This window comes from Drosophila guanche, unplaced genomic scaffold (genome assembly GCF_900245975.1).
Source record: "Drosophila guanche unplaced genomic scaffold, DGUA_6, whole genome shotgun sequence".
Lineage (NCBI taxonomy): Eukaryota > Metazoa > Arthropoda > Insecta > Diptera > Drosophilidae > Drosophila > Drosophila guanche.
In genome coordinates this window covers 2,933,170-2,950,259 of record NW_022995745.1, presented here as the reverse complement: position 1 = coordinate 2,950,259, position 17,090 = coordinate 2,933,170, and the positions used below count along the sequence as shown (strand labels likewise).

The window sequence follows — 17,090 nt, the reverse complement described above, 5'->3', positions numbered from 1 at the left end:
TGAGGGACTACATGCAGCTCTTGCTTAAACTTGGAGCCTCTCTTTGCCAATATCTCCTTACAGCTCAGGTCCGTTTTTATTCGTGCATTTTGAAGCGACTTTTACGGCTCTTTCTATCAGAGGATGCTGTGGAATGTTCATGTAGCTCTCATTCATTGTAGACTACAATTCTTTGTTCATAAATAGATATCCAAAGGTCACGCCGGTCACCGTACAATGATAGCAACAAGCAGAGGAGCTCCCATGCCATCCAGTGATGGCTTGCCACGCGCTGCGTCTGCCGTCTCCGTGGCTTTTATGGCCATTCTGAAGAAGCTTCACCCGTTATCGTGCGTACGGGCGTGTGTCGGACCGATTTAATGTTTTATAGTCGCCATGGCCTACAAAGCAGCAAGCAAGCATCCAGTCAGTCAGTCAGTCAGTTAGTCAGTCAGTTGTCCAGGGTCAAGTGCGTCAAGTCATTGGCGACTGTCCCACAGGCGACCACACGACACACGCGTGATATGCGATATGTGTAGGTTGTGGGCTGGAGCATTGAGAGCCGAGCTCCTCGCCCCACTTCCGGTCGAGTGTCCGCTGACCCTCAGCGATGTCAACGTAGCGTGAATGTTGATGCACCCTGTAGCTTACCCTGTGGCGAATGGGTTGCGTTTAGCGCTGAAACAAAAGTTTCCATTCAACATTTAAATCTAGATCGAAGTAGAGTTTCATTTGGCAATTAGTTGACAATACGAAAGATGATAGATACCCATTGAATGGCCATTCATTCATAGCATTGTGGCTATGGATATATATAAAGTGTGGTAGCCGCTGCAGGAGCCACAAAATGGAGCGACCCACTGTCCAGTGTTGCATTTTGCTGCTGGTGATCCTGCGCATTGGAGTCTGCATGGTGAGTTCCAGTTGCTACCCTAGGGCTACACCTTTTACACTACGCTTCCAGGCAGCCAACTATGAGATCATTGGCGATGAAAAAACAATGGCCATCGAATGTGATGGCGTGGATGATGAGGGTGATGTGCCTGTCAAACAGATTCTGGACATGAGCGAGTTGCACTTTGTGATTGCCGATGATCTGGAGACTCTCTACTATAGCGGGGATATTAAGCTGCTGATGGACATACCGCAGACTCCGATCACCATTGAGGTGGATGTTTTTCGCTGGGTGCGCAGCCAGTGGCTGCCGACACCCTTATCCATAAGGAGGGATAACTTCTGCAAGGCCCTGCTGGATCCATGGGAGTTCTGGCATCCTGTGGTCAAGGAAATACCCAAGGCCCAGCTCAAGTGTCCACCAAATAGGGGGGTAAGCTACATTATCCTTCAGCTGAGCTCATCTGTAACCGCACATCAATCCCATTCCCATTCCCATTGGCAGCATATCTACTCGCTCAGAAATATAAGCAACCATTTGTTTGTGAACAATATGCCATCGGTGGACATTGCTGGCGATCTCAAGGCTGTCGTCCACTTGAGCTCAGGTCGCCACAAGACCTGTGTGGTGATCTTTGTCAAGGTGTATGCGAATTGATAACCGTGACACGATATCTGGCTGCGTCTCTAGATCTCCCAGTGGCTGTTGCTCGACTCTGTTTGCTCAGTGGCTTCAATGGCACGGCGCGTTCTGTTCTGTTCTGTTCTGTTCTCCGCTTTATGGCTCTAACTAAATGATTTGCAAATAAAACAAAAATATTTCATATTCATGCACTCCAGCAACAACAACAAATAATGCCAGAAACGATTACCTTTTATTATGATCTTCTCCGGTTTTTTTTTTGTTGTTTTTTTGGGTTTTTTTCGTTGTATTTCCTTCCCAGTTGCTGCTGGTGATAAGCCAGAAATGAAATGGGAACTTAGCCCAGTAATCCCCTTGTGGTATTTGCCAGAAGCTCAAAAGCGGCGCCATGCACAGCCACAGCCACATGGACTGAACTCATTCTCAGCAGCGCGTGATGGATCGTCCGTATCCGTATCCATCCAACGCGGAATCCGCAGCTCCGCAGCTTCCCCCAACTGCTGCTGCAGCCTGAACTGCGAAAATATACGATGTGTGTAGATTTGGGTTCACTTCGTTTCTTTCACACAAAATTATCTATTTATTTACTTAAGTTTCAGTCAGTTGTGGCATGACGATGAAAACAAAGCAAAGCAAGTTATGTGGTGATTATTTATGTTCCAAGGGAGCTCAAACCATACTCAAAGATCAGGCAAATGGCAAACTTTTAATACATATTGTTCCTCGAAGTTCCTCCTCTTTCAATCAACGCATGCAAGGACTTCACTTTCTGTGGGGTAATTCTATATAGAATTGTGTCTGTTTTGCTTGGGATTGTGTCACGACTAGCGTACAGAAGATCTGTCATAAAAAGGAACAAATTTCAAATATTAAATGAGCAGTTAACCCGCACTTGACTCGACATGTAACCGTTTATCACATTCGAATGCATTTCTTTACTTTTGCCTATTAAATATTTATGGCTTTAACTATTTTATGAGCTTCCCTTAAGCATTTTTGTAGCTCCCGCCGAGGCCCACTGTTCGCATGCAACTTTAGATCGATATCGATATCAAATGCATTGTGAGTCGATCGAATGTACAAAAAATATGTAAATATGTAACTATATGTGTACATATGTATGTCAGGCAACAGGCCGAAAGCGCTTTAAACTGGTAATGACTTGTAATTGCCGGATTTGAGGCTGAAACTGTAGACTCTGGTTTAGTTTAAGGGTGGGGGGTGGAAGCAGCAGAAGCAGCAGCCAGCAGGCAGGATCGTAACGGGAGAAGGGAAGCAAATGCCTGCCTCGCCTCTCCATTGTTTGTGAGAAACTCTCAAGAGAGGGGGAGGCGAAGGCAAGCACGCAAACAAACGAATGAATAGAGGAGCAAACAATCTCCACTGAGATGCAGTATACCAAACGGTAGCAAGTGTGCACAACGTTCATATTACTCGTACATATTTACATACATATATGTAGTTTTGTTATGTACATCGCACTGGGGGGACTGCCATGAAAATCGCAACAAATAGGCGTCTTTATTTATTACATTTATATAAGAGCAAGTATGTATACATACATAAATTTAGTTGAGAATGCACTACAATGCAGATAACAGAATACGTACACTTTACGCCTTGAAGGAACTCCCACTGTGTGGCTCCAGCCTGCGCTTCATGCACTTTGGACTTCTTCATGGACAAACCCGAAATATGCACTGATCGCTGCTAACATTTATTAATGGGTGGCGAGCCCGAAACCCCACTTCAATCAGCAGCTGATTGGAAACTCCCAGTGAATACTTTGACAGCTTTGATGTTGAAATTTTAATTTGCCAAAGCAATCCACTTGACTCCACTGCAAGTTGCTTTCCACAGAGCACGGGGTGGGTGCCCAGTGCCCGCACTCCCCACTCTCTCCTCTCATTTGATTAAATAAAGAGACAGCATTTAATCAAAAATGAGAAGAGCAAACACGAAAAATACACAAAGTGTGCACCACGTTTCGGTGTCTCTCGGGCGTCTCTCGGTCGTTCATATTTGCCTCTGCTGGGTAAATACGCTCGTATATAAATTAATATTAAATTAATTAAATAAATAATATTTTCTCGGCACAAATAAGTAACATATTTTATTGCGCAAAAGCGGCAAACGAGGAGAGACAAGAAAATCAAGAAAAGCTGAACACTCCACACTCCACTCAACTCCCAATCCAAATCCAAATCCAAATCCCATTCCCAGTCTCCCCAATCTACAAGTGAGAACTTTTCAAACGAGCCGGTGGGCACGTGACCGTGACTTTGACATGCATCGTTGAGCAGTGGGGGGTTGGACGGGGACAGGGAGCTGCATCAGTGTCTTTATTATTTGCCTAAACCATTTTCAATTATTTGTATGCAATAATTGATAGAGATTAACTAAATATGGCAATCATGCAATCGCATTTTACTGATGAAGGTTGTCAGTCAGTCGGTGCTGGTGCTGGGCCTGGGACTGGACTGGAGACTGTCAGACTCCCCCCATGCCTTTGGGTAATTTGGCAGATGCTAAATAATAATTTCAGCCATCTAATTGCCTATTATCATTGTGCAAACTGTACGAAATGTGACAGGGATAGTCACTGCTTGGGGCATGGCATGGGATGCAGCTGATGAGAACACGATCTGCGGTCATTTGCTTGGGCCTTCTAATGTATTCACATTCGAGTATATACGGAAGCATATATTCAGTAAGCATTCCTGTTGGCTTGGCTTTGGCTCTGCTTTGCCTGAGACAGAGAAAGTTGCCACATTAAACAGAAATAATGAAGGATTATCTCAACTCAGTTACACTGTGCAGCAAAAGGGACACTTTTGAGTGTACTCAGCATGGGATATAAACTAGGCACAGATGAAACTCGATTCAGATACAAAAAGAAGTTGAGGAAACTTAAAAATTGGTTGAAAATTGTAACTTTAAGTCGCTATATCTTCAGGTATATTCATGCTTTCAACACGTAACCAAAATCTAGTGAATTATGGCACTATTTTCTTGCCAATGCTGTATATTTTGTGAAAAGATAATACATCTAATCCAAATCGCGCTCTTTTGGCCTATTTTTTGTATAAATTATTAAGTATTTGTCGCACAGTGTTATAATTTTGCAGCAAATATTCAGCTGATTTGTAGGCGGAAGGCCCTCTTTTGTGTGCCTTTGTCTCGAGGTGTTAAAGCAAACTGCAGCAGCCGACAGGCGTCATTCCTTAACCCCTGCCCTGCCACAGTGCCAGCCCCAGCCCCACCCACCGACAGGCCAGCGCCAAAACCAAACGGACCGCGGCAAATACAACAAAATATTTAATGAGAAAAGAGAGGAAAAGAAGCAGCAACAGAAATATGTGCCCAATTGATTAGCAAATCGTTTACTGTGGCTCATAAAATGTTGTAGACTCTGGGCGTTAAATTGATGTTTATGACAGATCAGAATGGATCAAAACAGTTCAGATGCGATCCGAAGCGACCATAACCCGACACTGGTTAACTGCTTAACTGGTTAACTGGTTGTCGCCGGTCACTCAATCGAAACTTCCTGATGCTCCCCCCATTTGCCATTACTTGGATGGATATTTTTCCCCCCATATTTTGACACGATTTTCTAACATTTACTTGTGAATAGCAGCAGCCGCTTTATGGGTGGAAAGTTTTGATGTAGTCGCGGTTAATTAATATTCAATTAGAGGCTCATCCTCATCCTCATCCTCACACTCACACTCATCCTCCCCATCGAGTTCGAGTATCAATATCAATTTGCGCAATGCAAAAAACTCGCAAAATACTCGCAGACAATGTGAACTGATTTTGTTTTGCTGTTTGTGTGAAAAGTTGTTGAGGGCCTTGCAGCATTTGCATTACAAAAGTGGCTGCTAATTGGATACAAAATTTCACTTAGATAACAATTATAAATGCTAGATTACACGGCCACTACACACGTGGAGACCTGATTACGGTGGCTAGAATCCAACTGGATTGAAGCAGATTTGTTCTTTTCAAGGTTTTCCTATTTCCACATCATTCACGCTGATCATGAGCTGAGGTAAGAGTCGCGCATAGACATTTCATTTCATTTCATTTCATTTCAACTGCATTGAATTGAGCCAGTCATTGGCAATTAACACTATGAACACACACTTTAGCCAAGTGCAAGCATAAGTACGAGAGTTTTAATTGACAGCAAAGCAAAGCAAAGCCAAGCAATCATCTCTCTTTTAATTGATTTCTCTCACTCTCTTTCACCCTAGAGTCATACGTGCACAATGCTCGGAGAATGGTAAAACCCATGCAAGTATAAGTATGTATGAGTCCAACTAGAAAATGCCACGAAAAGGAAAGTGCTCAGGAATGCTTTTGCGATCTAAAAACTGTTCAGAGTGGAACAGGAACAGGCACACAAAAGCTCAAGGCAGGACGTCTGGCAGCAAAACAAATGTGTTTCTTTTCCTCTCTTTTCTCATTCAATATTTTTGTTTGTAAATGTTAGAAAATCATGTCAAAATATGGGGTGAAAAAAATCGAACGCGTAATGGCAATGGCGTAATGGGGGGAGCATCGGGAAGTTTCGATTGAACACAGCCCCAAACCCTCAATTGGAACTCATTGAACAGTGGAAGAGATTTATCCTCTTTGGGCAAACATTTACTCGTTGCCGGCACTCAGATCCTGAGGTTGGCTTTTGGCATAGAGGCAACAGAAAAAATGAAACCAGCAATTAAATGAAAGAGACAACAAGAGGCAACAAAAGCAGGAACTGCCTGCACAGAGGCTGTGTGTGCTATTGTGGAGTGTGTTGGGATCAAAGAACTGCAAAAACCCTGAAACAATCAAGCCATCAACAGACTCTTTTGCCCCCCAGCCGGTTCTACAAATAATTTCAGGTGTACGCATCCGAATGCGAATCCGAATCCGAATGCGAATACTTATGTATTTCCATGCGCGTAGATAAACACACTCAATGATGAGACTCTCGTATAAGCAATCATCTGGCTGCTGGCTGCTGGCTGCCTCTTTTCCTTCCGCTGCCATAGCTGCCCTCCGATTTGGAGTACATAATATGTTGTGGCTTTTGTTGTTGTGCTTCGAAGAAAACAAATCGGTCAACGGGCAACGGACTCGGACTCGGACTCGGGCACGTTTTATATTTTGCCGAAAGAACGAACACAAAACGCGCAACACAAACAAAAAACAAAAAAAACCGAAATAAAAACGTTTAAATAAGGCTTCCGCAATGGCAAAAATGTTGGACCGAGACTTCTTCTCAGTCTGTTATCGTTCACCTGATGATGGCCGCAGATGATTTCTGCCCTGTCGCAGCGGGTTGGGTAATTTTTCATTCAATTTCAAAAACCCCGCCGACGCCGAGTTCGAAGAACTCCACACCCACCAAACAAAGACCAAAAATTTGCAAGCAAAATGGCCGGCATGTTTTGGCTTATATTGAAGCTATTAGAAGCGGTTCAGGAGGGGCCCCTCTCCGCCGATATCTGGTGACGTTGGCCAACTTCCACTCGACTGCCAGGTGACTGCACGACTGCTCACGGCTCACGGCACACGGCTCACGGCTCACGAGGGAACCAGCAGCGAAGAGCTCGGATCACTGGTATTTTTAGTATGAGTTTTGTGGCGCTGATTTACAAGGTGAACCGGTAAGGTAGCCAAGACCAGTTCAAAACCCCAGACCAAGTTGCCCCCCCCCCCTGTCTCACCTACCCATCACCATTACCCCTCCCCTGCCCCTTCACCTTCCCCTTTTCCCCAGTAACTCCAGCCGATAAGCAAACAGTTTTAGTTTTCAATTTATGCTAGCATTTTTGGCAATGCTTCAAAATAAAAGCAGGGAAAAGTCTTGAAAATATTTTTCAACGTTTAAAATAATAATTAAAATCGATTTCCCTGCTGCAGTTTTCATTTATTTCCCAGCAGCATAAATGCAAAATAATAATTCATATTCAACCTCTCGAAGATGTTTATTTATTTAACTGATTATAAGGATTGTGCACCGTCTTTTATTTGATTTAAATAAAGACTTAATCATTCTCCAACGGTTTTGAATTAGGAATACAAATAGTATGCAAAATGCGCATAGAAAGGACTAAACTTAAACTCCAACTTCAGAGCTGACGTATGTACCTACATATCTATGTATCTCGTACAATCCCCGATCAGAGCAGAGCAGACGCTGGTTAACATTTTGAGAACCGCTTAATTAATTTCTTGTTTTCTGGAATGACGCATGCCTGCGAGTGCGAATGTATTTCTAAACGTTTTTGTTTTTGTTTTTGTTTTGTTTAGAGAAGAGACGCAAACAAAAATCGAAAAGGAGAATAAAACTTAATTAATTAATTCATATGAAAAATGCAACTCGAAATGCGCTATCGACGTTTGATTATTGATTTTTGTTGCTGCTCATTATCGAGTGACATTCTCATATTCATGAGAAGAGAGCGAGAAGATAACGCAGATAATAGCGGGAATCACCCTAAGCAGACTGCGCAACAAACGTGGAACAGTGTCTCAACTCACTGCTCCTCCAGGAGGAGGTCTCATACGGTCTCCCACCTATTCGGCAAGGCAATCAACTTAGCTCCTGCGAATGCTGTGCAGAAATTAAATTCATTCGCGTTTGTATGCATGGGGAAGGGGCAACCCCTTGACACGATCGTGCACGCAAGGAATGCCGAAACGTCCTTGGCCTTCACACACATATGTTTGTTTTTGCTTTTGCTTTTGTTTTTGATTTTGTTTTGTTGTTCGTCTCCTCGCCAGCTCCCGCTACCTCTGCTTCTGTCAAGTATTGGACATGGAGGATTCTCCACAAGGTTTGTTGTCGACTTCAACAACTACAAACTTGACGGAAAAATGTGTAACAGGCATGGCCAATGCTCTTCCTCCAATAAGCACTGCCAGAATGGTGTGAGTCGGGTGTCTGGGTGTCTGGGTATCCGGTCGTCGGTATCATCCCAGTATTGGGTTGGGTCCGGTGGGGGTGGGGTAACCGTAACCTTCCGAATTTCTTGTCTGGGTCTTTCGGGCAGACGGACGGACGGGCGGACGGTACGTTTCATTGCTGCTGCTGCTGCTGCTGCTGCTCCCGTTGCTGTCGCTTCGGACGTGCCGAAATTTCAATTGTGGAACTTTTATTCGCTTCTGTTGTTGCTGCTTTTTGTTGCTTTAATTTATTGACTCGGATGCTACGTGAGTGTTATTGAAAATGGTCATTTTGTGAATGTTATCCGCGCATTGTCAGTACCAGCACCTCGAACAGCCACAACACAGAATACACGCACCTCCCCACGCACCCATCACATCATCATTATACGATTTTATTATACGAATATGCTGCCTGCCTGCCTGCCTGCCATCTCTTTCTGCTTGATTTTGTTAAGTTTAATGTATTCAAACATTGAACTTTTACGAGTATTTACTGTGCAAGCTACCATACATATGAACATATGTACATGTCTCGCACGAGTCCGAGTCGTTGAGGAAGGGGACCGAGCGGGGGACAGTCGGGCCTACGCGAGTCTACTTGGGCGTGGCAGCAACGGTTCTTGTTTCCACTGCCGATACTTGCACTATTGAATCTTAAACATCTCTCAAGATACACACACACACACACATAAATCTTTTTTTTTATAGCTTTATGCAAACTTCAAGGAAACTTCTACTACAGGTAGAAGTACGAGTAACCCATAAATGTTCATAATGCTTCTAATTTACAAGCGTTTGGCATGGTCCGTATGTTGCTTGTGGCTGATTTCAAACCCCTAGCAGGTTGTTCCATAAGAATGGAGAGTGTACATGTACATACATTGTTATTTGCATAAATACATAAAATGTACATTGATAAATCTGAAAAGTATGCAACGGAAAGCAGCATTTCCGGAATATCCTTTGCCACCCCAACCATAACTCTCCATTTTGTAGAAATTATTTCATCACAAATATAAATATCCAGTTCCGTGCCACACAAGCCAGCGGCGAAATGAGCCAAATTACTCGAGAGGAGACTCTAAATTCAAACTCGTACACACATCAGTAGATATGTTTTCAAATTATTTGGCACATTTTGATCGATGGCATGTCATTTGTCATAATGTTTGAAGCCAAAAAGCCACAAAATAAAACGATGACAATTAAAACTGGTTTTTCGGCACCCCAAGCAGAGGACAGGACAGGCCTCCACCAGACAGACAAAAACAATTCCCATTCCCATTCCCAATTTTGATTCCGATTCCGATTCCTAGATTGAAAGACAACAACCGAAACTATTTCGCAAGACAAGCTGCGACTTTTTCATTGATTAGCATTGATAATTATGAAGCGGGGCAACAGCTGGTTGAAGGGCCTCTGACCGATGGCGGAGTACGGTATGGGATGGGATCACTTAGCGTGCCAGTGTTAATGGTCCACTCTAATGTCGAACGGAACACACAACGGCAGCGGCAGCGGCAACGGGCAAAGGCAACATTTATTGAAACATGCAAACAATCTTCAAATATTTTTCCCAATCTGACGACTTGGCATCCGGGGGAAGGCTAAGCAAAGTCTGGTCTGGATTTCGAATTGGCGAGTGGTGCCTGTAAAGTTGGAGCTGGCAATTTCACCTGGGACACCTCAAGTAAATATGGAAGCAATCAATTAGATGTATCAGACCCATTCCCATTCCCATCCCCTCTGCTGGCTCGCAAATTGATGCTAATTGCAATTCGCGTCCAGTCAAATAAATATTGAGGAATTATATTGGAAAAATAAAATAGTTTTCTCAGCTTTCAGGCGAAGCGGCGGCTGGGTGTTGGGCATTTGTTTAATTTGTTGCAAAAATATTTATATTTCAATTTGTGTACTTTTAATGTACTTACACTCCTATCGTTTAATAGCTGGGATGGTTTTATATTTTTTTCTCTCATTTTTTTTTTTTTTCATTTTAATGCAGCTGTGCTAATTTTTTCCCGCTATTGTTTGGAAAAACTTACCCTGAGAGCGTTGAACAACACAAAACAAAAAAGAAACAAATAGCCATAGCCGTTGAGTACATATAGTAGTACATAAATGATATTTACCCCAGGTGGAAAGAGTTGGCTGCTACGTCAATTTTTGTGTGTGGCGTGTGGAACAGACATTGGCACACAGTGGCACCCCCGCAGCAGTCCCAGCAACAGGCATTGGGAAGGTCGTGAACGCGACATCGAAACGTATCTAGAACTGTACAATGATACACAAAAGTGTACCAAGAAGTGGCTCGGCTAAGACATTGAAATTTAGTTCAATCCCTCTGGCCTACCCGATTCTGTGGCGTTTTCTTTGGGCCATGAGCAAAGCGGTTCATCGATCGATCTCAGTCTATGCAAATCAACTGTCAAGTGTTTTCTTTAGCCACAACACTGTGGATACACTTCCCAAGCATAGCTTGAGCTTTGTGAGCCTCTTGGGTTACCTTTGTTTAGATGCAGTAAATAAGTATGATAATAAATCTTAGCAAGGACTAAAATTACTTCGAAGTATGGTCAATAAATATACAATAAACGGTCACAGATGTACACCAAGGTATATCGTTTAAAATTAAATTAATTTCTTACTTTGTTTTACTTCTTCAATCTCGAATAACAATTCTCAGAACATGAAGAATTATTTACCTGTCTCGAGGCGGATCGGAGCCATTCCCCAACTGCTGGCAAATGTTTAAAAGTATTGCAAGTCCATTAGCTGCATTCCAATACAATTTTAACGATCGATCCGCATGTGATTCAACTTAAATAAATCTTTTTTAGGGCCTGCTGCAAACACTGTTCATCGGGGATGGTGATTCTTAGCAGCAGAATGGGACACACAGACATAGGGGGAGACAGGAGGGCGGTGGGCACACCGAGAGGCAAAAGAGAGGCAACCAAGGACGAGGAGAAGGTAAGGAAATGAATGAACCATTATTACAAAATATTAAACTCAATAAAATGCAATCAACTGGGACGGGCCGGCCCAGAAAGGCTCACGCAATCCAATCCACCTCAGAGCGCAGCTTCAAGCTGAGCCGAGCCTCAGACGGCCTTGCAAATTACACAAAAAAAAAAATACAAAAGGCTGAGCAGAGGGAAGGGGGGTAAGAAAAAAAGCCACAGCCATTGTTGGCGCATAAAAAGTCGCATTAAAAAGCTGGGTAACAAAATAAAAATAAAATTTGCAATTGAAGTGCAACTGGGGGGAGAACGGACTGCGAGAAGGCGTTGGTACGGCGGCAGATACATTCTTCACTGCTCACCGCTGTGACCAAGGAACATTGCGCATACGCCACAGTAGCCGACAACATGCCACAGAAACAATGGCAAAATCTATGAGTGCAGAGACTGGCGTATGACTGACAGAATTTGATGCAGTGTCTGAGACATCAAACGGAACTGTTTCTAAGGCACAGGATACACAAAATGCTGTCATGCAATTGGGAAAAGCAAATACAAATTATGAAATTGATCTGTGACATCTATAAACAGAATAGAAAATTGTTCATTTTATTTTTGTTCGCCAGATTTAGTGGGTTTTTATAATTTTCTTCTCCCCCTTTGATAGCCCTTTAACCTCTTCAGCTCATTACTTAATAAACAACTTCAAACTTTGCGCGGGTTTCCTGGAATTTATGTAAGTCCTTTCCTTTGTCTCCGCTGTGCCTTCTACCCGTGTCGTTGCTGGTTAATGTACGAGCACGTCCTTGACCATCATGGATGCCAAAAAAAAGTTACAACCAGCCAAGAAATGTTTTTCTGTCGAAATATATTTAAGTGGGCTCAGCAGCTGTTGCTGTTCTTTTGTACGGACAACTGCAGAAGTTGCTCAGATCAGATCAGATTGGATGCCAACAAGACGCGAGGCGCGATGCCCATGCCCATGCCCAGGCGGCCGAAACCGAAGTCGAAGAAAAAGCTGCCACTGGTGCTGCCACTGGCGAGACCCACCAGACCAGTTTTCGATTGCCTGCGCCTGGGCCTGGGCCAAAGATTTATTTATAGACACTGGAACTTGCACCGCACCGACTGCATTGGCTTTTAACCTCCATTTGGAACACGCGGCGTATGAGTTATGTCGATTGCGGTGCACTGAAAATTATGCGACATGCATTTTTTTTCCATCGGTGTGGAGCATTGTACATACCGAAAGCACCTCCTAATGTATGTATGTACATTCACGCAGAGCTTTAATTGAATTTAGGAATTTTTAAATGATTTTTGTGTGTGTTTTGGTTTCAATTTTTGTCTTTGATTAATGGGTAATCATTTTTTAAGGCATAATTCTATATACAGGAATACTAATTATCAATTTAGTTCCCCCCAAGGGTAATTTTGAACAGTAATAACACAATTTTAGTAATTTTGTAATAATTAAATTATAATTATAGTAGTGTCTTTATTCTTAATTAATATTTTCTACACTATTACCAGAATAAATTTGTTTTTAAGTTCAGCTGTAAGGATAATTCCTTGCCCAAAATGTTATGTTCTGATTTATTTTCTCTGCAAATGTGAAAGTTCTTGCCTTTAAAGCACTCGCTGGGCCATCACTAAATACATAAATACATACAAATATTTCAAAATCATATTTAAGTCAACTAATGCGCTTCCTTGGCAAGACGTTCAGTTAATTTGGAACTGGGCACATTTTCTTTGTCAGGTGCAGCTGCAACTGCTGCTCTGTAAATCAACGAATGTTGTCACATTGCGCCTGTTAGTTGGTTTGGCTCGTTTTCAATATTTAATACCCCACAAATCGTCTTAAGACGATAACCAACTGAAGCCAAGCCAAGCCATGGCAAGTCGAGCCAACCCAGCCCCAGACCAAGCCAACTTAACTCAACCCAACCGAACCGAACCGAACTGAACTCAGCTCGAACGGAACGGAACGGGACGGGCCTGGGGCCTGGGGCCTGGCCGGGCCGGATCGAACAAATGAACGAGCGAACGAACAAACGGTCCACCGATTCTAGTTTGAACCGGCCTCAAGCAGTTTCAGGCTGTTTGCACGCTGCTGCCCGCCTCTGGCACTGGCGACACCGCAGTCTCAATAATATTTATTTACATACACTAACAGAGGGTGGGGTGCTTTCACTGCCATACACCAAACGCACAACAAACACACACGCACACACGCACACACTCTGGAAAGTTGTTTAAGATCCTTGTGCATCGAATTCTTATTATTATTATTATACTTATAATACCTAAGAGTGGATCTCCAAACAATGTTGGATTTTTCATCCTAGATTTTTCATTGAAGACTTTAGATCCGGTAGCGTATATTAATCGGCGACGTACCGTCAAGATATATTTTTTACTGGTTTTGTCACTCATTTTCCGATTGGGATCGAAGGCGCTAAGACAACCGGGTGCGAGTGCTGCTGGCGGGGCTGTGGGTGAGCTTTGAGCAGATCTCCCCCCTTATAGAGTTGGAGGAGAAACGACAATTGAAAGATTGATGGCTGCAAGCGGACCAGCGTAGCGGTACAGTATGTGTTTCCCAGGCCATGCGATACCGATGCCATCCCGGCCCACAAATATAGAGTGTAATTCCCGGTATCACTCTCACCGCTAGTCCCTGCCCCACACTCCCTTGTCTAGACCGCTTTACCGTTTGCTCTCGACGACTTTCTTGGCTTCAAAGTGGTTAAATGGGTTGGGCAATGGGTATGGCAACTGGCATGCTCCAGAGTTCTATGGGCACAGAACCAGACAGCGAAAATCAGGTGTAAATGGCAGGTAAATAGTCAAAATAGGTGCGTCAAAATACTCCGTTAACTTGTTTGAATTTCATTATTCTTGTAACAGGTACATTTGCTGTAGAAAGAGGAAAGGATTCTTAATGGCTGCAAGCAGGAGCACAACTTATTGATGAAAAGAGAGAACTAAAAGAACGAGAGACAAACCAATTAACAGCAAAAACATTCTTTCATAATGCCAATGGCAATCAGCTGTTTATACCACTCGCACAATAAGAACACATTTCTCGAATGTTTGCAATGTTAAGTACTCGTAGGTGTTTACAATATTACAAAGTGGCGCATAATAAATTGAATAAATACATCCGCTAGGCTGTGGCAACAGCGCGTGGTACATACAGTAGCTTTCCCTGCTTCCTTGACAGTCTGTGTATATATTATTATCTTTATTTATATTATAGTGCATGCTCGTACCGTTCACACAATCAGAGATTGACTCAGAGCTGGACTCGGACTTGGACTCTGACGCGGATTGTACAGCCTCAAACCAATTGGCTCTGGGATGGAGCGGACCTATGTCTGTCTGTCTGCGCTGCTCTGTGGCTTTTGTGGGCAGTGTTCATCGTCCAAGTGTTAATTGTTCTTATTCAATTAATTAAAGGAAATGAAACAAGACGAGACGAGACGTAGCGATTAAAAAAATATCCAAAATTGGTGGCAAATTATGAGCTATCTGCGCATTTGTAGCACATTTTCCTTCAAGCTTATCTAAGCAGAATAATTTGCATGCAATTATTTGCAGCTAACTCGAAACTAGAACTCGAATTACTCCATGCTCTAGATCTTTCCAATGATCCAACTAAAGCTGTCCACAAGATGATTCAAATTATAGAAGTTCTACCCAAAACTAAGCCGAATACGATGCCAACACAGACATCTATTTTTGCTGGGACTGGGACTGGGACAGGGACAGGCACAGGGACACGGACACGGACGGCTGAGGCAGTGAACTTGAAAAGGTTATTAAAAATTCAAGTGCGGTAGCTGGGGACGCTAAGGCAAATACACGCGTTTGCCACTGACCCATATTAGTATTAGTGGAACACTCAGATATAAATATGTACGTACATTTGTGCACACATATGTGGATACATTTATCCGGGTGTGGTGTGGCGTGGTGTGCTGTGGTGTGCGTGCTGACAAGGGTTTTGTCGCTTTCTTGGAAATAGATTTACAGTTTGGCGATCATAAAGTGATTTGCAATTTGCTAAAGCCCAAAACAAACAGAACCCTGGCAAGAAGAGCCACAAACTCTAACGCATTCTTATCTCCCTCGCCAGCAACATCCATCCATCCATCCGTCCATCCATCTGCGGGTTAGTCAGCAGACACTGCAAAAAACGATCTACCCCGAAGGCGTGGCCATATCTGGAATATTACATATTCGTGTGGATTCTACCTCCCAGCGTAGATAGTACGAGGCCAGTCTTATCTTTGGGTTAGTCAGAGGCCATAATACGGAAAGATTTGAGTAACTAGCGATGACTTGGGCAGCTTCTTTGTTTTCCGTTTCGGTTTGGGGTTTTTCTTGTCATTGCCATTAGGCCTGGTTGTGCAATTTCTCACATACATTTGATTAATCGGCAGCGTAACTTAGAACGAGGCTTGTGGCTGGCTGGTGGGCAGCCTTAGCACGTGTCGCGCCACCAATTAGCACCCACCCATCAAAGTTACAGCTAATATAATGTGGTCGATCGTTTTGCTATGGAAATTTCATAAGTTGTTACATCAAGCAGCTGGTGTGTTCATTCGTACGGCCCCTTTGTCACCACTGACATCCACCCAAAAATGCATCCGGGTGACGCATTCTCTTGAGGCCATTCAAATCAGCTTACTCGAGATAAAATGTATGTATGTACTTACGTACTCTTAATCGCATTCGATCTTGCCAGAATCAGCTTGGGGCAGATCAGTGCAGATTGTTTTTTGTATGCTCAATTAAAACTGGAGCTGGTGGCAGCTGTCCGCTGTCCGCTGACCGCTGTCCGCTGGCTGGGAACTTGGCGGGGATTGCAAATTGAATGGCGTTAACAGGCTAATAAATAAATGAACAATTAGCCGAGGGTCAACAGAAATACCGGCATACCGATGCACGCACATACACTTTACATATTTACATACAAAGGTACATATTTATGTACACATGCGTCAGCTCAGATATACGAATTAGTTGCCCCTTTTAGAGCACAGGATAAGACCTGTTTTAAGAGCACGAAGATCATCTGTGTGGTTTGTAATGACAGTAAGCGATCTACACATATTTTGACAGTATACTCCAAGTACTTTAGGGTCCAAATAGTGCCGAAATAAGATACATACAGCACATAGCGGATGCGGATACGCAATGTTCATAACTCGATATGTACAATGTATGGTGTACATATGTATGTACAGACGTATTTATATTTATATCGATATCGATGCCGGGCAGATCTCGTGACGTTTGGCGATGACGCCGATAAGACACAAATACAGAAATAATATGACGAAAGCTAGATCCAAAAATTGAGACTCGAACGCAAAACCGGGACGGTGGTTGGGGACACACAATAAACAACAGTGTCGTTCATTCAAGCAAACAAATAAATAATTAATAAATTAAAAATGAGACGATAAAAAGTGCTTGATGGCTGTCGGGGGGTGGCGGGCGGTTGAGACGGTTGAGGCTGCTGCCTCTTTGGATCAGCTTTTGTTGGTTGTAGAAGGAGATGTTGGATGTGGATATAGGGGGAAGGGAAGGGTATTGTTTGTTTGTTTGTTGTTTTGCATTAAACAATTGACGCACTCGCCCACCGTGAGATG

The 17,090-nt window shown here is 43.2% G+C and overlaps 1 protein-coding gene across 1 annotated transcript; it reads left to right on the top strand.

Moving 5' to 3' along the window:
- The first annotated feature begins 826 nt into the window (after positions 1 to 826).
- LOC117580873 lies at positions 827 to 1,644 on the top strand. Its single transcript, XM_034267623.1, has 3 exons — positions 827 to 892; positions 944 to 1,306; positions 1,379 to 1,644. Exons 1-3 carry the CDS (start codon positions 827 to 829, stop codon positions 1,529 to 1,531), a joined length of 582 nt encoding a protein of 193 aa, XP_034123514.1. The 3' UTR covers positions 1,532 to 1,644.
- The last annotated feature ends 15,446 nt before the right edge of the window (positions 1,645 to 17,090 follow it).

Coding starts and splice junctions, on each gene's coding strand:
- LOC117580873 (XM_034267623.1), top strand. CDS start 827: ATGGAGCGACCCACTGTCCAGTGTTGCATTTTGCTGCTGGTGATCCTG. Junction 893..943: donor TGCGCATTGGAGTCTGCATG/GTGAGTTCCAGT, acceptor CTACGCTTCCAG/GCAGCCAACTATGAGATCAT. Junction 1,307..1,378: donor AGTGTCCACCAAATAGGGGG/GTAAGCTACATT, acceptor TCCCATTGGCAG/CATATCTACTCGCTCAGAAA.